Genomic DNA, 25,443 nt, shown 5'->3' with positions numbered 1-25,443 from the left:
GGCACTGCGCGGCGGGCAGTGCGCATGCGCAGGAGGAGGGGGCGGTGCACTGCGCGGCGGGCAGTGCGCATGCGCGGGCGGCGGCGCGGCGGTTTGAACTGCGGGCCGTTGAAGCTGGCGGGAGGTAACTGCGGCGACGGCTGTAGTCGTGGCAGCGGGCCTGGGCGGCGGGGGGATACTGACTGTCTCGGTAGCCGGTGAGGCTGCGCCCGGCGTCGGGGCCTGGCCGGGAAGGCCTGGCCGGGAAGGCCTGGCCGGGAAGGCCTGGCCGGGAAGGCCTGGCCGGGAAGGCCTGGCCGGGAAGGCCTGGCCGGGAAGGCCTGGCCGGGAAGGCCTGGCCGGGAAGGCCTGGCCGGGAAGGCCTGGCCGGGAAGGCCTGGCCGGGAAGGCCTGGCCGGGAAGGCCTGGCCGGGAAGGCCTGGCCGGGAAGGCCTGGCCGGGAAGGCCTCGGCTCCCTCCCTTCCCTCCTCAGAAAAAAATTGTTGTTTACCTTCTGCTAACTTTCTGGTTATGTTAATTTAGGATCAAAATACTATATAATTGAATGGAGTTTGTGTTAATTTTTACTTGTGTTTTTTTTCCTTCTGTTTTTTAATGAAAGAAAGAATGGCGTTTTGATACACTGTTGTCTGTGCATCTTCTAGGTACGTTTTTCTGATCTTTTGGAGGGCAGTCAGCTCTAAATGATTTCCCCTGAAGTTACTCTGTTATGTTATGCAGGATGTCTCTAAAATCCATTTGTGAGGAAAATACATTTTTCTTTCCTTACAGGGAAATCGCTCTCTGATGCTCTTCAACTGTTGGAGTTGATCTGTTTTCTTGCCCCTTCATAATAAAGGATTGGAACCCACATGACGTATAAGTAAAATTCTCCGGTCTCAGCTGGGAGTCTGAAAAGATGCAGCGCAGACAGAGTTCAGAGACCCTGAAAAAGCCACCACAAGCTCATCATAAAAATCAAACTGATCTCTCTGCGTGGCGAAAAGGAAGGAGAACTGACCCTGAAAAAAGCGTCCAGAGTCATCAGTCTCCTAACGATCAGGAAAATGATAGCGAGCAAGACTCCCTTGAGGAAGCTTTGAGTTACTTTGGGCAAGGTAAGAGAAGTTTTAAGGTTAGCTACCTAGGATTGGAAATATAATAACTAAATTCTTAATAATAAAAATTTATCTAGTTTTACCTGCTGTTTTCCCTCTTTAATGCCCAAGCTTTGTAATATTTCTTTAATGTCCTAAAAGGTTTTCCCCTTTCTGTTACTACGTAAAGAACCCAACAAAAAGGAATATATGTAGGGACCGTTCAGAGAAATTTAAAATAGTTCATTTTCAGTTCAGAAGTTGTTTAATCCTTGTTTGTCTGTTTTTCCCCCTAGTTCAAGACCGCGTTTCATTGAGAAAGAACAATGTCCTGCAGAAACACCTGACTACTGTGGAAAGCGTTGCCCTGCAAAGAGGGTTACCCCCTGAAGGATTTGATGTATTGTTAAAAGTGGCACTCAGTGGCAAACTCGGTAAAATATTTATGTACTGTTAGTGTGTCTTAAGCGAATGTCTCTTTCCCCTCTAATCAAACCTGCTTGAGACAATGTGTTTATGGTGACTGTATTGTTAGGTACTTTAGTGTAAAATTAATTTTTCTGGCATGCTGCGGTGTAGTTACTGAGTTCATGCTAAAAATAACCTCCTTTCTTGCTACAGAGGAGTGATACCCAGAAAAATATTATGGCTTCTTACAAATATTTTTTTAAAAGCTTATTTCCTTTGTTTGTAATTGCAGGGGTCTGAAAGACTTGAAGTGTGTCCTTAGCAACCATGTGTCTCTTCCCTGTTGTAACTGTTTGTGTAGGTTTCTTTTGCCCAAGATTAAAATAATTGAAAAAACAGACATAGTTGTATTAGTGAAACTTGCTAAAATTAAAATGTCATCCTAATAAAGAATTCAGCAGTGTCAGTGCAGCCCTTGTGCTGCTTTCTTAGAAATGGCGTCCACCACTTATACTTTGAAATAATGAAATATTCAATTAAAAAAACCCCTAAAGTTTCCCATTGCTCCAACCCAAGAGGAGCACACAAGATTCTTTCCCCATTATGGAAGTAGTTCAGTGCTGTTCTTGATTTAAAATTACTGGCTTATCTCACGAACACTAATCTGCCGATGTTTGGCTGACAGTCATATACTTCTTTGCTGAAGCAATTGATTATTTAACTTTACCAGAAATTTGTGTTGCTTTTGATTGTCTTGCCAAGAGTCTAAAGACTATTTCAGTACTAAAAGACTCTTAAAACTGGAAAGAAATATTTCTCATAGTTCTTTGAGGTATAGTTAAGTCCCTCCTGGATTCTTATACACTGTCACTTTAAGCAATGAAGCTCTGAATAATCTTGTCCAGAGGGAATTTTGACCTAAGCTGCAAAACCATATCAAATAACCTAGTATATGAGCAACATCTTATTTTAAAATGTTTGTTTTCCAGCTGATACAGTGAATACTCGTTTATTGAAGAGCCTCGTTCCAGCCTCAGTAATACCAGAAACTTCTGTGGTTTCAGCTGTATCTTGGCTCTGTGTCAGCAAATGTTCAGACAACATCCAGGTAACTTAGGAAATGGTTACAGTATTTATTGCTTCTGCACAGGGAATGATGAGGAGAGTTTATTTTCAGGAAGCAAAAATCCTGAGGTTTTAATGTACCAGGTTCTTGCATAAGATGCTGTCACTTAAAAAGATTGGCAGAGATACCCATTGCTGGAATGGCAGTGGGAACTAAGGAACACTTTTGAAGTGTGAGCGGAAATCTGCACAGTTCCTGCTTGTCTTGTATTTCTGAATTCCTTAGGAATGGTTTCTCCACCAACATTGCTGTGAAATACTTCAGCTATGTGAGCCATTATTCACCATATTCAGCCAGGTATCCCTTAGGTTGTCTGTGCCTTGGCCATGGCAATGTGACTTAAAGTTAGTAAAACAATCTTTTCACCTTCACACGGTCTGCTCAAAGGTTTACATCATAAAATCATTTACGTGGAAAAGACCCTTAAGATAGAGTCCAGCTGTTAACCTAGCAGTGCCAAGTTCACTGCTGAGCCATGTCCCAAAGCACCCCATCTACGCATCTTTTAAATACCTCCAGGAATGGCGACTCAACCACTTCCCTGGGCAGTCTGTTCCAATGCTTGACAACCCTTTTTGTGAAGGAATTTTTCCTAATAGCCAATCTAAACCTCCCCTGGCACAATTTGAGGCCATTTCCTCTCATCCTGTCACCTCTTACCTGGGAGAAGAGACCGATACCCACCTCCTTTCAGGCAGTTGTAGAGAGCGATAAGGTCTGCCCTCAGCCTCCTTTTCTCCAGACTAAACAACCTCAGTTTTCTCAGCCGCTCCTCATAAGACTTGTGCTCCAGACCCCTCACCAGCTCCGTTGCTTTCTGGACACGCTCCAGCACCTCAGTGTTTCTCTTGCGGTGAGGGGCACGTATTCAGAACTGAGCTGCTTTTCCACTCTGATATGGCAGTTGGTGCCATATGGCAGGCTTTCTTCCACAGATTAATTATCCCTGTACTGTTCATCTGTACCTGTCTAGTTGTCTTTGAGAGTGGCATATATCCCTGATGATTGTCTCTCTTAAATTGGTTAGTAACTGGTCTGTCTTGCTTTTGCCCATCACTTAATGTAATGTGGCTTTTTTCCTATCTACAGCTGCTTTTTTTAAGATGGCTGATCACAATGTTTGACTTCATTGATCACAAGGAAGAACTTCATGCCCTCTATGGTTTCTTCTTTTCCTTCTTGCAAGATGAGAAGATGGTAAGGAGAGATGAAGAATATATGGAATTTGCAAAATAAACATAAATGTTCAGTAGCAGTGTGCATATTAATGCTAGAATTAGTCTGGAGTAGGTGTTGGTCAGAGACCATTTTCTGATAGCTGGGATTTATTTTCTTTTTTTATGTTGCATTCTAAGATTGCTGGGTAATTTAGATTCAGAAACCGTGAAGTATTGTAGGGTTATTTTAGTTTCAATACTGTGGTCTGGTTATTTAACTGTGTTACCAGGTGTTGCTATTCTGCATCACAAGCAGAGTGACAGTGTATTCTAAAGAGTAACTATGACCCTGGGATTGCCTTTGATATCAGACATCAGCAGGTGAAGTCTCCCACTCCTGGGGAGAAACTGACTTGCATACCTTGGGCAAAAAGAAAAAAACCTTTTAGAGCAATGTTTATTTGAAAGTGAGAAACTCTAAATGCTGTTCTAATTAATCCATTTGAAATGTAGCTAAAATGAGAATAAGCAATGAGGAGATTTCTGCTATATGGCAACTGTAAAATCCAGGTGATGCAATATTGAAGTGTTTGAATTCAGTTCATATTAAGGTCATCTTGCAGTCATGTTAGACAGATACATTATACTCTTTTGGCTTAGGGTGTTTTGTGGCTAAGACTTTTATAGTTCACAAGGTTCTGAGTTATATTTCTTGCAAAGTTTTAAACAGTTTTAGGTTAACATTAGTTACAATCTTTTCATAAAACTGGATTTAAGTTCTCGTTGTTTAAAAGAGCATCTTCAGGCATGATGGGCCAATTGAAAAGTGCATCAGAGTTGGTGTGAAACTAATTGAAGAGCCTTACAGCCTCAGCGGTAGTTAAATTGTTTTGACTCAAAGGTGCCTTTCTTTTTGAAAATGTAATTGTGCTTTCACTGCTGGCTGCTGAAATATCTAGACCGTGTTCCAAAAAACAAGATCCAAGCTCACTAGATAGCTTGATTACTATAGGGACTGCTCATAGTGCATGTAATGTTTCTAAATAAAATTGACGTATGTGACGTGTAAAGAACATGCTGCTTCCTAAGGGAAATAAGATATGTTCTGCCGCAACAGGGATGCAGTGATGACTTGAGGCAGCCAACTGAATGAAACAATATTGGCTTGTGAAGCCTGTATGTTGCTTCCAGTGTATCCTGACTATCAGTCTGCACCAGCAGGATAATTCGTTGCTGCCTTTTTCTTTGCAGTGCCCCTATGTCTGCCACCTGCTCTACCTGCTGACCAGGAAAGAAAGTGGTGAGTCAATCCAATTGTATGAGATGGAATACCATTTTGTTTCTTATTCTCTCTGACGGCACTGCCTTTTCTTCCGATGGAACTAATGCAATGACTAGCCAATATATTGCTTTTAAGGCAAAGAAGCATGAGTGGTAGTTCAGCCTGATTTGTGTAACGCTTTCTGAATCAGAAACTATGTGAGCTGATGCAGGCAGGATGCAGGAATAACCACAAACCACAGATGGAAAGCAAAGAACAAATTTAATCTTGATACCTCGCAGGCCAGGGAATCTCTGAAGCAACACCTGGGCAGAGGCATGCAAGCAGGGACTGTGGGCACTGCAGTGTGAGAGAGAGTTCTTGTTAGTAAGAGTCCTTGGCAGTGAGAGAGTCCTTGTTAGCAAGAGCGGGCGCGGACTCCCTGTTCTCTCTGGTATTTAAAGGGTTCAAACAGGCATAACTTTCCCACTGTGTTTTGATGTCCTTCAACAACAGGCCAGGATTCTCAAGCGGCTAGATAAAGTGTCCCTGAGTCCATCATAGACTTATGTTATCTAAGTGCAAGTGTTTTTCTTGCAAGCACCCGAAACTGAATAACAATTAGTGTGATATATGTGTTTTCCAGTACCCTAGGTGCGAATCACTTGAGTGCATTTACAATCCTTCTCGCTGATCTTCCGTTGCTTTCCCACAGAAACTGATCTCTTAGCCTAGAAATAAGACTGATTGATTCTGCTTCCTTTGCCATAACTTTCTATAATAAAAGCAGCATTGCATTTTTTTGCTTAAATGTCTGATACAGTGGTTTTTAAATCCACTATGTTCCTAATTGTTTTTCCAGTCAAGCCTTTTCGGATTAGGAGACTGCTTGACCTCCAAGTAAAAATGGTGAGTTTACTTCAAATCTTGTAGAGTTTGAACTGTGGTTAATAATGCAGTTTGTAAGACTAATGTCCTTACAGGGTGGAAAAGAGTGGCTAGTGTCTCAGGACAGGGTTAGTCTTGGAATTGTAGGTTGTAGTCTTTGTAGCATCAGGGATTGTCTATCTTGCATGTGCATCCCTAATTTCCACTGGTGTTCTGTGAGCATGTGCAATGATGTGCACAAAGCTATACATTTTATGGCTAAAAGTGGTAAAATCTCTGAAGCAAGGGGCAGATTAATTTATCTATTACTGTCTTTAATTTTCTGTTCATCTTTCTTTTTCAAGTGGTGTCAGAAATGACTGAGAAATATAAGATTGTAGAGGATCTTGCTCCCTTCTTTGTAGGGGAAAAAAAAATGTAGCTATAATATGTTTTTGGAGCACTTAGCAGAAGACTGTATTTTTCATAGTTTTGATTGTTAAATTCTTTTTTATTAGGGTTATGACTACAGAAAATTCCTTTTTCAATACCCTTCCTATGGTATTTCGTTGACACAGTTTCTGTTCTTCCTTTAATTTTCAGCTTTGTATCCATGATTACTTACTGACATGAAGCTTTAGAAAGCTTTTAGTAATCACTGGGGGTTTTTTTGCTTCTAGAATACAGTATTCTGTATTAAATACATTAATATTAATTATTTATATATATATTTATAATTAATTAAATACAAAATCTATATTAAAAACATACCCTGCATATTTTTCCTTTTGTTCTGCTATTTGACAGGGAATGCAGCCTCATCTGCAGGCTCTACTATCACTTTACAAACTCTTCTGTCCTGAGTTGGTGACCATAACCCTTCCAGGGAAAATGAAGGTAAGGAATTACATTTAATCTCTTTGGAACCAGTACTCATGACAGTATTTGTACTGAGCTTTCTGTTTAACTATAGCGTGATTTAGCGGTGAAGATTAATTCTATTTTCTCTTTTCACTGAGTAAAATCAGGTTTAGATGAGGATTCTTTACCTTGCGTTTTGTTTCCTCTTCAGCACAATGAGATGATTTGGGCTGTAATGGCATCTACCTTTACCCTTATGAGGACTACTTTAATCCTCTTTTTGGTGTTCTTGCTGGATTTGACTTGTTTCACAGGATGTTAAGTTCTTCAGGAAACAAACTGTCTTATTTGTACATGGCATTGTCCAAATTGCTGACTTTCTCAAGTACAAATAACAATGGAAGTCAGTGAGTAACTTCCCCCTGGGAAAGCCTATGTCATAGGAAAGAGGGGAAAAAAAGAGGGGAAAAGTGCGGTAAGCTGATTTGCCAGAGCCTCAAGGTAACAGCAAAAAATGACTCCTCTCTTAGAGAAGCCTATGTGTATGCGTAGCCCTTTGACCAAATAGGATATGTGTAGCCAAAACTGAATAGATAATGAAGTAGCAGCAGGTGAGATGTAAATTCTACAACAAATTTTCTTTTGGTACTTCAATGGGATAGACTTAGGGTTTGGGTTTTTTTTAAAGGAGATGTTTAATCTATATGTAGGCAAGTTGTGTTTCTATAAAAATTGTTTTATTTCGATCTGCTTGTGTACTTACATTGCTCTGTAAACTTATACCTTGCATGGTGCTGCACAGTCATCTTTGGAGAGTTTACGTTTTTTGGTATGCACAGAAGGGAAGCAAGTAGCTAGCAACTAAAACCCAATACACCTTCAACTGTTTTTATGAACGCATTGTGTTAACTTGTACAATAAAAGCTTTATTACCTAGGCCCAGATCAATCGGAATACTTTTGTGATGGTTTAGCACTTGATTAGGATTTAAAGACTGATTGCAATTGAAGTGACAAAAAATAAGTTTTGTGCAGAAAAGGTGTTGGGTTCATTTCTCCAGTTTTCTTTTTAGCTGTAGTATCTACATTAATTCGCAAATTTGATTACTTGTTGAATTGTTCTGTTTGTTGGATATCACTGATGCTGAATTCGGGAGGCTTTCCTCCTAGTACTCAGCAGAAGCATACCTTGGTCATGTTTTATGTTAATGTATACTTACTCTCTGAATTGATGGTTGATCTGAATGAGGATTATAAATCAGAAGTGTTGGAGATCCCTTCTGGAAAAGGGGACATCATTTCAGAAGCAGAACTATTGAACTATAGGCAAAAGGTAATGAAACTGAGGAACGATGAGAGTTTTGTGCTGTGAACACCTAACCTCTTGGTCTGTCAAGCAGATTGGGTCTATATACACTGCTGTGGTGACATTTATCAGAATAGAAACTGATCTTTCTGTCGCTTTGTCTTAGTTTGGCTTCTTGCAAAGACATCCGATTTCTATTTTCAGACTTACTTCAAGAATTCAGAGGGCCCATGGAAAGCAGCAATCAACACAGTAAGGCGAAGAAACCAGGCAAACTCTCCAGTGTTCCAGACGCTGTTTTTAGGCACAGCTCAACCTCAGTCACGAAAAAGGGTAGGTCATGGGCCTAAGGCAGGCCCTAGAGGGTGCCAAGCAGCTGTTTTCAGTATGAATATTGGCAAATAATGGGAGTCAGGCTTTATTTCAGCACTGTGAAAGGTGGAGTAGCTATGTAGAAATGCAGCATCCCCATTATAATGAAGGCCTGGATACGGTTTTTGCAAAACAGAGTCTTTATGGGAACACTGGCCATAAGTGCACTTTATTGCATTGGAAACCAAGCCATTGCTATTCATTTATGTTTATTTTCTACAGAAATGGAATACCCAGTTGATGATACCCGCAAGCAGTACAAACAGAAATGATTTAGAAGAGGACAGAGAAAAGAACTGTGTTAAGTTGTACAGTAGGGATGAGTCTTTTCCAGTGGAGCAACTGCAGACCTTTTCTCAGCTGCTACAAAATATCCACCGTCTGGAGGTGAGTTTTTGGGAAGGTCACAGTAAGTTCACTGAATGTTCTGAGATCAAAGGATATTCCTCTATGCTCTGTTTATACGTGGATAGTGTGTGAGCTACCTGGTTCTGACAGAGCGCCTAGTCCTACCTGAAGGTGGCGAATGAGTCCTGGAGATGGCATTGTTGCTGGTAAAAGGATTAGACAATTGTGACAGGATGAGATTCTCTGGCAATTTGCTGATGTAAATGCTGAATAACTTTTTCTTGATTTCTCTTGCAGTTTCCTTCCCAGATGGGTTCAGTGCTAACAAACCCTTTATTGCTTCACTATATGAATTGCATCAAAGATGAATCTGTTTACCTGAGGCTCTACTATTGGATGGGCCAGACTCTTCAGGAAGGTAGGAACTCAGTATATTCTTGTGTGCTAGGGAGGTAAATGATGTCTGAGGCTTTTCACCTTTCAATAATGGTACTTTGCTCTTTGGATTTATAGTGATTAATCACATGGCGTTGAAACAACTACTGGAGAAGTGAACTTTGTTTCTGATTTGTGCTTATTCTTGCTGTGCTCATATTCAAATACAATATTCTCTCCTGTTTAGAATGCACCTGGTGTGTGGCTGATAATAGCCAATATGAAGAAGAATTCAAGGACTTCCTAGAAACTGTCTACAAGACAGAGTGTTTCTTGCAGGTAAGTGCCTGGTTTGTGGAAGCCAAGGGTTTCACAAAGTCTTCCCTTAAAGTACTTTTGGGACTTACCTGCTTCCTGTAGTATTTCTGAGAAGTGATGGTGTCTCAAGTAATAAAAATACGTGTTCCTGTAGTGAGTCAGTATTCTGGAGATGGCCTTGCTTTCTGCAGGGAAGATAATTTGAAAATGATCTTGAGAATAATTTGAATGTCCTGGTGAATTGTATGGCAAGAAGGAGGTGTAGGCCTCTTTCTTTCTCCAAGGTGAAGTGAGCGTGGTGCAGGCATACGAGATGAGTTTTTGAATGTTCATCTTCTGCTTCGTAGGAGGGATTCTCTTCCTGTGAAGAGTTCCTGTATAAGAGCCTTCCTCTCTGGGATGGTGTCTGCTGCCGATCACAAGTCCTCAGACTTGTGAGTTGGATCCCCCTTGGCACCTTCTCCGGTATGTGTTGCAGATCCTTTGGGTGAGGCTGGACAGTGTCTCATCTTGGGGGATAGAAAGTGTGCACAGATACCATGCTGCTTTCTCATCTGTTTTAGAAATGAAGTCGCATCTCTATGATCCCCTGGCACAGCTCTTCTTCACATCGTCCCTTTACTTTAAGGTAATTTAAGTGAGTACAGTGGCTGTTTACTTCCAGTTGATATTGCTGTCTGCCCTTGTGTCAGGTGTAGCAGCCTGAGGGATTGTATAGGACACTTCTTTTGGGGAAGTCTGTGCCCAAGTGAGAGTAAAGTATGTAACTTCTTTGGGAATTTGAGTGCCTTTAAGATAGTTTCTTTTTTTTGACTGGAATTAAACTGGGGCACTGGAAATAGAACGAACTGATGGCACACAAGATAATAGTTGGTTTGTTTTGTTGCAATTTTAACTCGGCTTTTCCTTGAGAATGCGAGTTTCAAATACTATGGAACACGTACATTCAGTTCAATGGGACGTGCAATTATCTCACTGCTCTTTATGGTCCTGAGAAGCTCTTGATATCTTGCCTTGTATATGTAAATTCTCATGACACTTTTTATTTAGTATTATTCACTTACGTAAATTGTCATCAATCTGTGTTCTCTTTGCCTGTTGCAGTGCAGTGTTATTGAGAGCTTGAAAGAGCTGTTGCAGAACTGGTTAAATTGGCACGTGATTCACTTGGATTCTGAGTCTGACTCTCAAGTCCATTCTTTGTAAGTTTGTCTGAAATAAATGCAATACAGTGTTCTGTCCGTTGTTCGCTAGTGCATTTAGATACGTATTCTAGCCCTATTACCTAGCATAAAGACCAACTAGAAGGTTAATAATGATGTAACGTTTCTCCTATATTGTAAGCTATTTTGTCAGTCCTGTTCTTTAAAAATATTTCTATTGACACTGAAAATTGAAATGTCTGGAAGTCGAAAAACTGACAGTTGGGTCATGTTTGTAATAATCTTGGTAGCAGTATGTTACTGGGTATACTGAAGAACAAATGCATGGTGCTGAATGCTTGGTGGGGCAGAAGGATACACTTCAGTTGCTTTTTTACCACTTTTTAGCATTTGCAAAGAGGTGTACGTACTATTGTTGCGTTATGTCATTGCTGCAGGAATACCACCCTTTCAGGATTAGTGAACACGGTGGCTGAACTGATCCACTTTGTTGGAAGGATCTCTACTGTTGCATTGCGTTTGGAAAACAATCATCTTTTTTTGCTGTACTTCATCCTGGATTTCTATGAGACCGTATGTATCTCATTCATTTTGGCTTTCAAAATCCCAGTACTCTAAAGCTGTTTGCATTTTTTAAGCTGGAGCATGGCAACACCTTCCTCATTATAGTTTACAGAACTTTGTGGTTAAATGCAGGAATGTTCCAAATACTTGGTAGACCTACAGGTGATAGCTGCTGCTGTTACATCCATAGGCAGAACTAAATATGCCGCTAGAAAGTGGTTGCTCTTAAGTTAGAGGTGAACTGTGGCAGGGGAAGTAGCAATATGGCATAAGATGCTTTTTTAATGCTAATTTATAAAAAGAACAATATTCAGTTCAATCTCAAACAACATATCCTGATGTTTTCCTTAAAAAAAATTGAGTTTTTTCCCCAGTTTGTCCTGTAGACAAACTAAGCAGCATCAAATAGGCTTAAGCCTATTCTCTGACTTCCTCACACCTTCTCTGTAGATGTGCTCACTGCCGTGTGAACTCCGGCTGTGCTGTTCCTTCTACAATTTGGATAAAATTGTGAAGAGTTGAAAAAACAATGATAGTTCTGGGAACTAATTGTAACTAAAATGTCCGTTAAAAATGTACAAAGCTAATGGGCAGCAAGCTTTGCATAAAGCAGTGTGTTTAAAATAAGTAAATGCTCATTTTACGGGAATATACAAAGAATCTTGCACCCTTGGATATCTGATTATTGGTGCTCTAGCAGACAACTAGGATTTGAATTTTTTTTCTTGATGTTTTGCTTATGTATTCAGAACTCCAGAGACTTCTAAAATCATGCAGCGGAGATATTAAGAGTTCAGATTTCTGAAAATACCAGTAATTCAGTTGCATACAAATACCTGCCTATACCTTACGTGGTATAGCTGTACTAATAGCAAAAGGGAAGGTGAAGGTCTGGCAAACAATCTTTAGTGAAAAGTCTGTTATGAAATGAGAGGAAAGAGTCCTAAAACAATTGTTGTGCCTAATTTAACAAAATGTAAAAAGTGTCCATATTCGGATAGTTCTTAGTTCTTTAGCTTAGTTCTTTATGGTTTGAGCTGCAGTAACTGGATATACACATTCTTAGACCACTACTCTTCTGAGAATGATGTATGCCTTTGGGAATAGTTACTGTGGCTAAGCTATAGAGGACAGTAACATGTTAAGTTACAGCGATATAGCTTTCAATTATTTATCCATACATTAAGACTGTCATTATAGCTGAAGATCTCATTAAATCTGCAGAAATTTAAAAATGTCTTTGTTTTTTACTTGAAACTCTGTTGGAGGATTTTTAATACAAAGGGGTCATCCTGTGAACACTCCAAGCACCGAAGAGCTGCTAACAACTATGTAGGCCAAGCACCGAAGAACTGCTAACAACTATGTAGTCTTTGTTAGTTTGAAGGCTATGTGAAAACATTGTAGCGATGTTAGAAATGCTGAGACCAACAAGATATGAGAAAGTGTGCTGAATTCAGCGTGTGAAGTGTAGAACTTCACCCAGGATATAGGAGGGGTGATTGTCCGCGTGGACAGATGCTTTAAGCCAATTATAATATGTTGCTTGCCGCGTGCACAGCTCGTGCAACCAATCAGCAAATCGTCGGCGCGGAAGGCTCAGACAATAACACAGCGACCAATGTGATCAGGTTAATGCCAGTTTATTGCACAGATAGCTCAGTTATTATAGACGTTCTGATTCCGTATCACGCGCCGACAATTTGCTGATTGGTTGCACGAGCTGTGCGCGCGGCAAGCAACAAAACTCAACCTTAAATTCTAAACATGAGTCTGATAATAAACCCATGTTTTATGACCATGTCATCTTTTCTTAGAGCAATGCCTTATTGTGTGTTCATGCAATTCCAGCAAGGTTAAATAGAAAGATTTAATTTTCCAATTGGAAGAGATGTATGGTCTGTTTGGCTTGCTGGTATCAGCAAACCAGGCTGGGAGCGAGGTCAGGTCTAGTGCAATCCCAGCTACATATGTCAGAATTATCTAAAAGATCAAAAAAAAAAAAAGGCTGCTGCTTTTTTTACAGGAATCTGGGTAGATTTGACCCAGCAAGTAACCATGTCGAAATATACCTAAACAGTTGAAGCAGAGACTGAGATATGGACTGAGGAATATGTCTCAGACTGAGAAGGAAACAAATGGAATTACTTCACCCTGGCCTTCCCTCCTAGGTGAAGTTGATGGAGCTGACTGAAATGCAGTGTCACACTCTCTTTTGCTCTTAGATGCTTTGGGGTGTATTAATGGCAGTAATAATCTGTCTGGACTTGCTTCATTCCTGCAGGTGTGTGACATGTATCTGAGGTACAATCTGCCTTTGTTGATAATGCCTCCTGCTGGAGTTTTCTACCCAGCACTTCTCAGCATGGATTCTGTCAACTTGAATCAGCTCTGCTACATCATGTACAGGTACTACAAGTGTAGGGACTCCTTGTCTTCTCTTTCAATCTTTTGGAAATGAAATTACTTTGGTGTAGCATCTGAAATCTACTTTTTCTTACCATGCAAGGCAAAGGTGAATGTTCCAGTTGCGCATAGCTTTCATGATACAAGATTTTATAGCTGTCACTTCTGTTCTCTTTTTTCAGTCTGTTATCCAAAATAGCAAGGTTCTGACCTCTTCACTAGTATTACTTCCACATCTTTGATATGTGAAGGAAGGAGTTCCTATATTGTTTTGGGAGAACTTAAGTCAGACAGTTGGAATCACTAGTAGTTTACAACTTCTCACTCCTGTGCTTTGACTGCTAGACTTGAACTTTTCCTTAGAAATTCTGGAACGTGCTGTGTAGGAAGCACCTCTGCCACCTCCAGTCTCTGTGGGAATTTGGGACTGCCTCATGCTGCCTTCGGGTCCAAAGACAGCACTGTTTAGCTCTCTGCAGGATCCACCAACAGGGCTGCTGTTCTTGGCCTTGTTAGTTCCAGTGGTTGCATCTGAGAAGAAAGAGTAGCCAATTGCTGACAGCTGGCGCAAGGCTCTCCATGTGGCCCTTTCTCTAAGGAGTCTGCAGGGTAATTAACATGACAGGATGGTTTCTGGGAAATAAGAGGAGCTAGTGCTTATTATATAGAACAACTGTCAAGTTGCATTACTTCCAGTGGCTTCCGTTTCTCTGCTTAGTGAATGAAAGTCTCCCTTAAAAATACACTGCGTTTTTCTGCCGATTTTAAGGCAGTATTGCCTTTATGAAGGTGACTGTCCCAGGCAATCCAGTCGTGTCTTAATCGTTTGAGATATGAGTGTTATTGGGTGTCTCCCTACTCCGTCTGGAAAAGGTGGGTCTAGGCCAAGTGATAAAGTCCCTTTGAATTCTTTTTTCATGTCCTTTTTTTTTTTTTAACCAGTAAAGTTTGATCTCTCTCATGGAGGAAACAAGCTTTTCTTAATACGTTCCTCCAGCCTTTTTCAATACTGGTAGGTAGTAAAAATTAACAGGCACCTAATTTTCTCTTTTGTTTGTTTTTTCAGGTATCGAACCAACTTGGTGGCTGCAAAAGAAAATGATCTGAGTAAAAAGGTATTGTGGCCAAATCTGCTATGTGCTAGAATAGACCTTAACAAGGAGTTGGGTTGAATGGAGGGGAGGTGTTCTGGTGGAATTCTTTTAAGGATTGGAGGGAGCACACAACTGCTTTGAGGATACTATTTCGATAAATATTGATATTTGTTTGCTTGTCTCTCAGAAAATGCTGCAATTCAAGTTCAGTAGCCAGACATACCAAGAGTACAACCAGTACCTAATAGCTATGGTGGGTTGTCTGTGGACATCCAGTGTATTCCAGAAGGATACTCATCCTCAGGGTCTTCGTATGGATGATGAACTGCTGAAGAAAACCGCAGTGAAGGAAGTCAAAACCAGCTTTAACATTGTCAACCACCCAGCCATGATGGGCTATGCTGTCCGCTTCCTGCAGCAGGTAATGGTATAGACCAACATTTGGGCCTTTGGCACAGCACCAGGTGTTTTGTCTTGACAGTTTCTCTAAAGAAGTGTATCTCAGTCGACTGGCTGACTTGTAGAGTAAACTGGTATGATGTTCTGTGTTTGTGTCAGATCAGCGGCACAATTTGAATAGTCTTGGCATGGTATGCAAGCATGAATGTAACAGTTTTAGATGTGAATTTGTGCTTATGATCATTTTGAGGATAAAACTGAAATAGCTAAATAATGAAATAAATGACTAATTAAGTAAAAGCTGCCCAATAGTGCATCCTGCCGCACAAAATATGGAGCATGACCCAAACATTTAAACTTCAGGAGGTCAAGAAATACGTAGTTGTATACAGGTGCGCACGGTAGAACTTTTAGCAGTGCTTTCTGGCTCTTGCAGTAGCTTTTTGAGAATAGCTTATTAAAAAAGAAATACAAATAGCTACCTCAGGTACAGAAGTAAAATAATATGGTCCTGTCTTGTATTGTCTGATACGAGTTCTGTTACTAGTCGTCTTGAACTTGGTGTGCCATCATGTGTTCAGTGCAGCTACTGAATGGTAGAGGGAGCAGCTTGCTGGAGTTGTTGTTGTTCTGAGATGTGCGTGCTGCTCCGAAAAATCAGGTTTTGTAGGCTACCCAAGGGCTGCACAAAGATGCCATTTTGTTGTGAGGAACACTGGCAAACTGAAGGTGTGTGCAGGTGTGGCTCCTGGAATGAAGCAAGGGAAACCTGAGGTTAAAGTTGAAGCAAAGAATACTGGTTAGGAACACTTCACAAATTTGCCTTTCTTCATATACTCAGTGTCCTGGATCTAGATAGTTTGTTTCTTGCTGCTGATTAAAGCCAAGTTTTGTCTTTGCCAGAGGAAGCTATTTTATTTTTCTTATATACAACTTCTTTTTCCTGGTCTTTCTCCTGTTGTATCAGGATTAGTTTTTCATATCTTTTGTCTGGATCCTTTCCATGCTGAGGCTTCCTTATTCTTCTTTGTAGCTTTTGTAAGTAAAAAAAAAAAACCCAACAACAAAACAAAAGCCCAACCAAAACCCAACAAAACAACAACAAAAAAAACCCAGCCCAAAAACCTGGTGGAGAATTTTTGCCTCCTTCCTCTACTGCAGAACCAAGATAGAGATTTTGCTTAGCAGCTATCACAGATGTGTCTTAAGACAGGAAAAAAATTTTAGCTGCAGTGTCATCTTTTCTTAAACGCTTCAGTGCTGAGCACCAGAGGGCACTGCTCTGCAGCACGCTCAGAGAACCTAAGCAATAATCTGAATGTCAGTTGGTTCTCTCCTCTTGTTCTTTCTCATTGTTGGGAATTACCTGTCTAATGGGTAGCTCTTACACTGTAGAGAGACAATGGTTAAAGATACCTATAAATATTCTCTGCTGTTATCCAGTAATGCTGCAGCACAGGGCAAGAGGGTTTGCACGTTACCTTGCTGCTTGTGGACACACTATGATGCTGGAATCCCATTCTGAAGCATGACTAAAAAAATCTCTGAATTTCTTTGCACACCTGAAATTCCTAATTTAGGAGGGGACTAAGCACAGGGCTAGCAGCTCTGGACATACTTTTTGTCTGACTTGATACTGTTTTTATTCCCTGTCCTTAAGGCTTGGCCAGATGATACCACCTTCAACTTCAGTTTAATTAAGGTAAGATTTTTTGTTTTGTGAAAAGTGAAGTGAAAACAGGCAATTTTCAGCAGCTATGCAGAAGGGGAGGAGACGATAATATTAATAAATTCCACTAATGCGCTATAAAAATTTTTGAAGGGGAAAATTCCAGCTGTAGACTTTGGTTCAATCTCTCAACAGGGCCAAACAAGAGGGCATCAGCATCTGAGAAATTATGTATCTAGCCATCTGTGGGTAGTGGTCTGAGATTTTTATGTTTCCTCCATGAGTCATTGCAGTATTAGGACAAGGCTGTTTATTGTTCTCTGCAGGCTTCAGAAAAAAGTTGTATTTTTGGTGTACCTGAAGCAAAATTTCTGTTATCAATGAACTTAATATTAAATTTCTGTGATGGACGTGTAGCTTTTGTTATATCTTTGAACAGGGATCCTCCACTGAGCAAGTACAGTGGCAGTTTTGTTTCCTTTCCTGTGTCACAGTGTACTTCAAACCTGATCTGTAGGAATCGCCATTGGCGATGGAAGGAAGGCTTTAATATCCGTGTTTATTTGGTTCCTGATGTCTTCACTGTTGATCCAATAGACGTTTTAGAACTGGGACTTATAAACATCTTCAGTATTAAAAAATAAAATTATGATTTGTCATGTTCAAGCTAAGAATGTGTAATACATAAGTGGAAAGCGTGGGCATTTGGGAACAGGACCTGACCTGTATACCTGTGGGTTTTTACAGACTAGGATGGATGTTGTCAGACTGTGGAAGATGATGATATTTGCAAACGTTTTCAGATTGGCCTAAGAAAGAGACAAAGTTATGTCTTGCACATCTGATTATTCTTTCTGTTTTTATAGGGAAGGAGGTGGGACTGGTATCTGGAATATCTCTATTCGCAAGGTTTAGAGGGCCTGAAGGTCTTTATTGAAAGCAGCATCAATCGCGTTTCCCAGGCCTCTCACAGTAAAGCAGAGAATGTGCAAGTGTGACCCTGGAGCCTTTTTATCATCTGGAACAGGAAAGCAGAATATAATGGACTGTGTCACTAATTCTTCCTTCACCAGAGGAGAGAAACAGAGTGATTACCCTTGTCTGTGTTTTTGTGCTGACATCTGTTTTAGGAAAGTGAAGACATGGAGGGAATGCTTAGGCTGCCTTGGTTTGCTAACACTGAACTCCTCTGGTCTGGAGCTGCTGAGCTCCTTGTGTTGTGTATCATCCTCACTTTTTTCTCTGTTGGACTATCTGCTTTGATTGAGAAACAAACGTTTTCTATCTCAAAACTGCAATGAGCAGTGCTGCTTCATTTATAAGCAATGTTGATCCCTGACCTGCTTTGCCTTCCTCGCCAGTAGGTAATGAGAAACAATTTAATCAGCCTTTCAGGGATACCATACATGTATACTGGATTGGAGCACTACGAGTTTCCCAGTTCCCTCTTGTGCTGTGTATATAGTGGCTTTTAACATGCTGACCAAACTGACCTTCTGAACTTCGTTATGAAGCTTCCAAAAGAGACTTCTTGCTACCATTGCTTATAACCTTCTTCTAACGGAGCTGGAAAATTTGGTGCTCAGTTGATGGTTTATTGATGACTTGAGCATTTGAACAATGTTGCCACCAGCTCACCATTTTCTATTGACAAGTGCAAATGTAGCTTTCCTTTTTCTGTTTTATAGCTCTGTATGTGTTGTATATTGTACATATATATATAAAATTTATATTCTGTAAAATGTTTCCAACATGCCATTTTGAAGGAACTCTGATACAAACTGTGTCTCTTTCCTGTTGCTTAATTTTAACCCTGAGTAGAAGTTGGGAGAAGCTGGACTCAGATCTCCGAAATTTCAGTGAACTTTATTTCACTGCTGTAAACCGAGGTTGTAACCACTTGTAAGATGGGTCAGAGTATACTGAATTTTGTATTGTGAATCTGTACTTTGATCCAGTAGAGGGATCAGTCCTGAGAGTGACTCCAGAGCCACTAAGGATGTGTTCACGTTCCCTGGGTGCTGTTCGGAGTGCGTGTGGAAGGAGCAGAGCTCCGTAGCATTCCTGTCAGACTGGAAGGTGCTGCCAGAGGCTTTGTTGCAGTTGTGAAAGGTGCCTAGGTTCCTAAGCATGTGTGTGATGTATGTAAATGTATTTAAAGAGGCTTAGAGTGGAGTCCTTTAGGGTATTCTGAATACTGCATAATTATTCGTCCCTGAGACTAGTGTTCCCTTGAGGTTGGTGTTTGGTTGAGAACACACAGAATCATGTCATGGAAGACTGTTGTTGCAGCATCACAGGTCTTTTATTATACCCTGTGTTACAAAAGTCTTTAAACAAATTAAGTACAATTTTGTCATTGAAGTGCACAAGCTGGACACTTAGAGATGCAGAAATAAAGTAACCGGACAGAGAGCTTTCCTTTATTGTCAGCTTTGTGGGTCAAGATGTCCGTTTAAAATCCTTCCCATGCATGTGCCTAATGACGTGCCTCGTTTTGCTGAGCACCTGAGATGACTTTTAACCTCTTTGTATGCGTTGGTAGTTCTTGTCTTTCACATCTGGACACTTTTTTATTTTTTTTCTCTAAATATCTGACTTTACCAACATTCCACTTGAACAGAAGAATGGCCCTTTTAGGGAGGAATGTGCTGCTGTATCTCTTCCTTTCCCCTCCCTGCCCTGCTCGTTCTTTACGGTCTAATCACCGTGGTAAATTTTGTAGACCATTTTCTATTACAAACATGTGCTCAAAGACTCGGCTGACCACAGCATCTGCCCAGAAGACTAAAACGGGAGATGGTCAAGACCCGTCCATTTCCCGGTAAGTGGCAAACCGCTGATTTACCTCTAGTGGCCATTTCTACCCATTGTAAGGTGCTGTCTGTATGTACGTGCTATGAAACTGTAGCAGAAACAAATGTTTTCTGGTACTATTTGATAGGAACAAGGCAGGACGAAAAGTTCATGGGAGGCTCATGTTCATGTTGTCAAACAGCGCCCCAGAATATTTAAGTTTAGGTCAGAGCTGCAGCTTCCCTCTGAGGGGATTATATTCAACATGGTTCCCTAGAAAGGATGCGCTTGGTCTCGTGTCATTTGGGTCTGCTCTCGAGTGTGGTTTTTTTTCTTTTCTTTCTAGAGGATGCTGTTTCGAGGCCCAAACTTCTAATATCGGCTGATCTCGGGGAATGCTGGTTTGTGTCCTGTCTCCCCATGAGTAAAAGTTGCTGACTTGCTCCAGTCCCTGTCTGCCCTCCCTTCTCAGGAGGCTTCTACACGCCTCCATTTAAGGGTTTTGTAGTATTTTGTAGCATTTCTGTAGTATTACAAGCAGGTCAGGGCAGTGGTCGTTTCCGCTTAACCACATCCTGCAGCTTTTCTAGTGGCCCGTTCAGCTGCTTCCAGAAAGTTGGGCCTTTCCCCTCAGAGAAATCTCGGAGTGGGTATCAGGCAGCCAGGATTTCAAAGCAGAGGGCCAGAGTCCAGTCTGGGGCGAGCAGGCACAGCTCCACCGAGCTGCACCAGCTCAACATCTGGTCCGCAGGACCAAAGCCGTTAACCCCTTCCTGGTCAGACATGTCAGACTGAGCACAATGCATCTGAAAACGCCAATCCCTGGGGCTAGAGTTAAGCCCAATTCTTTTTCTGAAGCCATGTTTGCTTTGTGTTTCTGTTAATCGTGATTTTATTCGGTGGGGAGAGACTCCTTTGTGCATTTTTAAGCATCAGGCTGGGTTGCCCTTCCAGAGAGAGCTTGCTCTGAAAGAGTTAATAATTTCAACCTGTTTTCAGCTGGAATGAAGAAACTGGTTCCTCTGTGTCCCTGCTTTCTATTCTCTTGTTGGCCTACTTCCCTCTGCTTGCATTTTGCATTCCTAATGCCATGAATAAATCAGGACCCAAGGATTTAGAAGGTGGCACAGCTGTAGCCACTCAGAAAATTGAACCTCTGAGGCTTGTACTGCAGCTCTAATAACTGCCAATATTATCCTGAACTCTTCGAATAGCATTTAACTGGGACCAAAATAAAATTCACTTTGCCTTTTATATATAATGCTTCAGGTTTTTTTTTGTGCCTCTACCCAGCGTCTCCTCACTTGTCTCCCTTTGTCTTTTAGTTAAAGCTCAGTTATAAGCCCTTTAGGGCAGGGCAATCGCCTCCCGGCTGCTGTGACAGAATGGTTTATCGCAAATCTTTGCACAGAGCAGGAAAGAAGGAGGGATCTGACCTGGCGAAGCGTTCATCTTCCCTACCGAATCGCAGTGAAGCTCCTGTCTGGCTGTGGTCCTAGATCCTCCAATAACTTGTCATTAATAACACACACTGGGCTGCTTTTATTCTTTTATTTGTAGCGCTGCGGCTCCTGAGAGAGCGTGTGAGGGAGCTCTTTACGTGTGCCTTGGTCGGAGGATACATCCAGTCCGGGTGAAGAACAACAGGTATCTGTAACCAGCTTGCTCTGGAGGATGAGTATCTTGAAAGAACAAAGTCTCCAAGTATTTTCTCCCAGGAAAGCTGATTTATGTTGTACCGGAGGCTTTGCCTCATGATGGCTCTGCTTTTTAGAATAAAAGTGATGATTTCGGTCTGATGATGGTTTGGTTGCACCATACTTTGCTTTTGACTAAGAAGGTCTTTTATGACCTTCCTAGCGCGTGGTGAGGTGGTTTTGGGCACAGGATTCCTGAAATCTGTATCTAGCGGTTAGACCTGCCCAATTAACTCCCAGGTAATTATAGTTGGCAAGGGAGGTGCTGAAATACACAAATAATGTTCGGTAAAGTGCATATCTTGTGATGCTGCATCATTTCTCTGCTTCTCAGCTTCCTGTCTTGTAGGAGTAAAAAGTCTGCACAGCAGAGGGTAAGATTTTCTTTTTTTTTTTTTTAAAAAAAATGCCTTAATTATTTTGGCATCTGATTTCCATTTTCAGGCTCGCTAGAGTCTTGCACAAACGTAGAAACTGAAACAGTTGGTCTTTTTTAAAAAAAAAAAAGCTGCAGGTACCTTACGCAGGCTCTAAATGCTATTTTAACCTTGATGGCATTTAGAAATCTGTAGGCTCAGACGTGATTCCATTCTGCAGCTCAACGAGCGAACACGCATCAGGCAAGCTTTGGTACCTGCCAGAAACGTGACACAAAATGGACTGTGCTAGTACAGGCGAGGTGACGGGATATTAAGTCACTGTAATGTGGCTGAGCTCCTGAGCTTCGGGCACTGGGTTTAGGTGCAAATTGCAGCAGATACTTTTGAAAATGTTGTTTTCTGCCTAAATCATTCGGGCCCTTCCTTTAGAGAACTTGGAGATAAGCTTCTTGTGTATATGTGTATTTTTATATGCAGTTTTACTTGCCCTCCTCCGGTATCTGCGCCGCCTTTTAAGTCTTGATTGTGATCTCATCATATTGGAGAAGTTGTGGCAGTCCAGTGAAGTTCCCACTGACTGGAAAAGGGGAAACATAACGCCCATTTTTTAAGCGGGGGAAAAAAGGAAGACCTGAGGAACTACAGCCCAATCAGTCTCATTCCTGTTCCTGGAAAGATCATGGAGCAGATCCTCCTGGAAACTCTGCTAAGGCACATGGAAAATAAGGAGGTGATTTGTGACAGCCAATGCAGCTTCACTAAGGGCAAATTGTGCCTGACAAATTTGGTGGCCTTCTACGATGGCATTACAATGTCGGTGGATAAGGGAAGAGCAACTGACGTCATCTACCTGGACCTTGTGCAAAGCATTTGACACTGTCCCACATGACATCCTTGTCTCTAAATTGGAGAGACGTGGATTTGACAGATGGACCACCTGGTGGTTAAGGAATTGGCCTGGATGGCCGCACTCAGAGTTGCGGTCAATGGCTCGATGTCCAAGCGGTGACCAGTGACGAGTGGTGTTCCTCAGGGGCTGGTTTTGGGACTGGTGCTGTTTAACATCTTTGTCGGCAATGTGGATGGTGGGATTGAGCGCACCCTCAGCAAGCTTGCTGATGACACCAAGCTGTGTGGTGCAGTTGACACGCTGGAGGGAAGGGAAGGGAAGGCCCCAGAGGAACCCGGACAGGCCTGAGAGGGTGGGTCCATGTGACCCTCGTGAAGTTCAACAAGGCCAAGTGCAAGGTCCCGCATATGGGTTGGGGCAATCCCAAGCACAAATGCAGGCTGGGTGGAGAATGGATTGACCTCACCTGGAATACTGTGTCCAGCTCTGGGGTCCCCAACATAAGAAGGACATTGACCTGTCAGAGCAGGGCCAGAGGATGCCACAAAGATGATAAGTGGGCTGGAGCGCCTCCCTTATGAGGACAGGCTGAGAGAGTTGTGGATGTTCAGCCTGGAGAAGAGAAGGCTCTGCGGAGACCTTAGAGCCCCTGCCAGAACCTAAAGGAGGTGTATAGGAGAGATGGGGAGGGACTCTGGATCAGGGAGTGCAACAACAGGACAGGGGGTAGTGGCTTCAAACTGAAAGAGGGGAGACTTAGATTAGATCTCAGGAAGAAATTTTTCACTATGAGGGTGGTGAGCCCCTGGCGCAGGTTGCCCAGAGAAGCTGTGGCTGCCCCATCCCTGGAGGGGTTCAAGGCCAGGTTGGACGGGGCTTGGAGCAACCTGGTCTGGTGGGAGGTGTCCCTGCCCAGGGCAGGGGGGTGGCACTGGATGGTCTTTAAGGTCCCTTCCAACCCAAACCATTGTATGATTCTGTGATCTCTGCAGGTTTTCTCACAACACTCCCTAGAGTCTGTCAGCCCGTAACGTTCCCATCATGGTTTGTTGTACACGGATCAATAAGCAGATTCCTTTCTCTTAGGGCACCTCTGATCTGTGTCGAAGTGACTCTTCAGCAGCTCCTGTGTGATTGCTTTCCTGCTCCTTTGTGTGCGCAGCCCAGTAAATAAGGAGGGGGATGGAAAGCACTTTGTAAATGTGTTGACAGCTTTTGGAGAACAAAACGGCCCCTGAAACTTGCCTGTCTGCCTTCCCCTTCTCTCCGCAATGGTTTTGCTTTCTGCTCTACCTTTTTCTCCGTTCTCTTTTCTTTCTCCATCTCTACCCCAAATCCTTTTACGCTCTTTTGATGCCCACCCCTCATTCTTTTGGTGCTCGCTGCTCTGAAAAGATCTCTCTTCCCTATAGCCCTTCTCATCTCTCATTCGGGGGGCGGGGGGGGAGCTGTTTCAGTCCCTGTGCAGGAACAAATGAAAAGGGGGATTCGTTCCATTCCTGAGTGCATGTCAGCTGTCTGCTTGTGTCGGTTCTCTGCCCGTTCTTCTCTCTCACCCCAGGTACTGTGCTTTTAGAAAGTATCCCGCTGTTTTTTCTAAATGCTTTCAGCAGGGTAGAATCGGTGCCTGGAAGACTTTTGTGCTTATTGATGCTGGCAAAGGAGGGGCAGTTACTTATTTGTCATCAGTTATTTAAACAAACAAACAAAAAAAAAATGGAGCAGGATGGTACGCTACCCGGGCCCAACACTCTTTGATTCTTCACAAGCTGAATTTAGGGCCCCTAATTCTAGTTTTGTTCCTTCTTGTTGAGAAGGGGCTCCTTGTGCTCAGCTCACAAGTGTGTTTGCCTGTCGAATGCGCTGGAATTGATGGGCAGGTCTGTCACCTTCGTGCGAGAGTTGTTCCTTCTGCCTTCCCTTCCCAGGTAGGCACATCGGCGATCCTGCCTCAAAACCGAATTACTGTCGTTCTGATGTGGATGTGTGAGAACGCAGTCTCATCGGTTACTTCAATTAGGAGGAGACCCAGATGAGGGAGCTCTGCGTCTCAGGAAAGCGGGATTCGTAGGCTCTTGGGGGAGAAATAGGTTTTCTTCAAGCCATAAGGGACCTTGTCCTGGCTCGCAAGCCTTTCACCAAACCCTTCTTCAGTAGCTGGATCCACAAGGACACTGTATGGCTCTAAGGAAAGTGCTCTTTATTCTTCTCTCTTCCTGTATTCTCCTTTTAGCAAGGATGCGCTTTCGTATACACTCTCAGTCAATGTTTAGGTCAGCTCTTTTGGGGTTCGGAGGCTATCAATGACTTGGTTCCGCGTGTAGGAACTTCACAACCTCCAACTGCTTCTCCAGCGCTAGTTTGGGAATTAAGCTCACCAGGCTCCCCCGGCTGCTTCTCTCCTCAAAACTCCATGTGGGTTCCTCATCGCAGGTTGTTTGACAAAAGGCCGCAGCACTTTGTGCAAAGCAAAGATGCGGTTGAATACAGGTGTATGAACGTGCCCTGACCTACTGCCTTCCTCGCTGCTGCCGCCTCCTGCTCCCTGAAGCCTTTCTTCTCTCTCCAATCTCTGCGTGTGCTCTTGGGAGAGCTCAATGTGAGGGATTTTTGAGAATTTATTCCACACCGGGTGGATTGTCAACTTCCTTGGGCAATCTACAATCCAGCTTCCTAGGTAAAGCATCATTCACTAGACAATCTTTAAGGTCCCTTACAACCCAAACCATTCTATGATTCTCTGAAATATTTTCATTTGGGATAAATTTGAGCTTTACTTGGAAAGGGAAAGAATCTAGCAAAGTTCCCAAAGGACGGTAACAACACTTCCTCTTCTGTACAAGAGGGAAGATGATGCGCCTCTTTCAGGAGATGGGAGATTTCAAAGGAGGGAAGCTGCCGCGTTTGAAGAGGAGAGCGAATATACATCTCGGGGAGCAATTCTCTGCCAC

At 42.3% G+C, this 25,443-nt stretch overlaps 1 protein-coding gene across 2 annotated transcripts; it reads left to right on the top strand.

Annotated features, from left to right (window-relative positions):
- The first annotated feature begins 30 nt into the window (after positions 1-30).
- Positions 31-18,534, top strand: CENPI (centromere protein I). 2 transcript variants are annotated; one of them, XM_074600755.1, is made up of 21 exons: positions 31-124; positions 772-1,097; positions 1,373-1,510; positions 2,474-2,592; positions 3,700-3,807; positions 5,019-5,067; positions 5,891-5,937; positions 6,703-6,792; positions 8,266-8,394; positions 8,656-8,820; positions 9,079-9,199; positions 9,404-9,495; positions 9,822-9,939; positions 10,038-10,102; positions 10,579-10,676; positions 11,075-11,210; positions 13,486-13,610; positions 14,674-14,722; positions 14,889-15,122; positions 16,761-16,802; positions 17,636-18,534. In XM_074600755.1, exons 2-21 carry the CDS (start codon positions 899-901, stop codon positions 17,765-17,767), a joined length of 2,256 nt encoding a protein of 751 aa, XP_074456856.1. In that variant the 5' UTR covers positions 31-124; positions 772-898; the 3' UTR covers positions 17,768-18,534. The 2 variants fall into 2 exon arrangements, with proteins under 2 accessions (XP_074456856.1, XP_074456857.1); XM_074600756.1 differs by having other exon boundaries at positions 65-197.
- The last annotated feature ends 6,909 nt before the right edge of the window (positions 18,535-25,443 follow it).

This window comes from Larus michahellis, chromosome 9 (assembly GCF_964199755.1).
Source record: "Larus michahellis chromosome 9, bLarMic1.1, whole genome shotgun sequence".
In the NCBI taxonomy this organism is placed as follows: Eukaryota; Metazoa; Chordata; class Aves; order Charadriiformes; family Laridae; genus Larus; species Larus michahellis.
The sequence above is the reverse complement of the archived record's forward strand: the minus strand, read 5'-3'. Positions and strand labels throughout refer to the sequence as shown.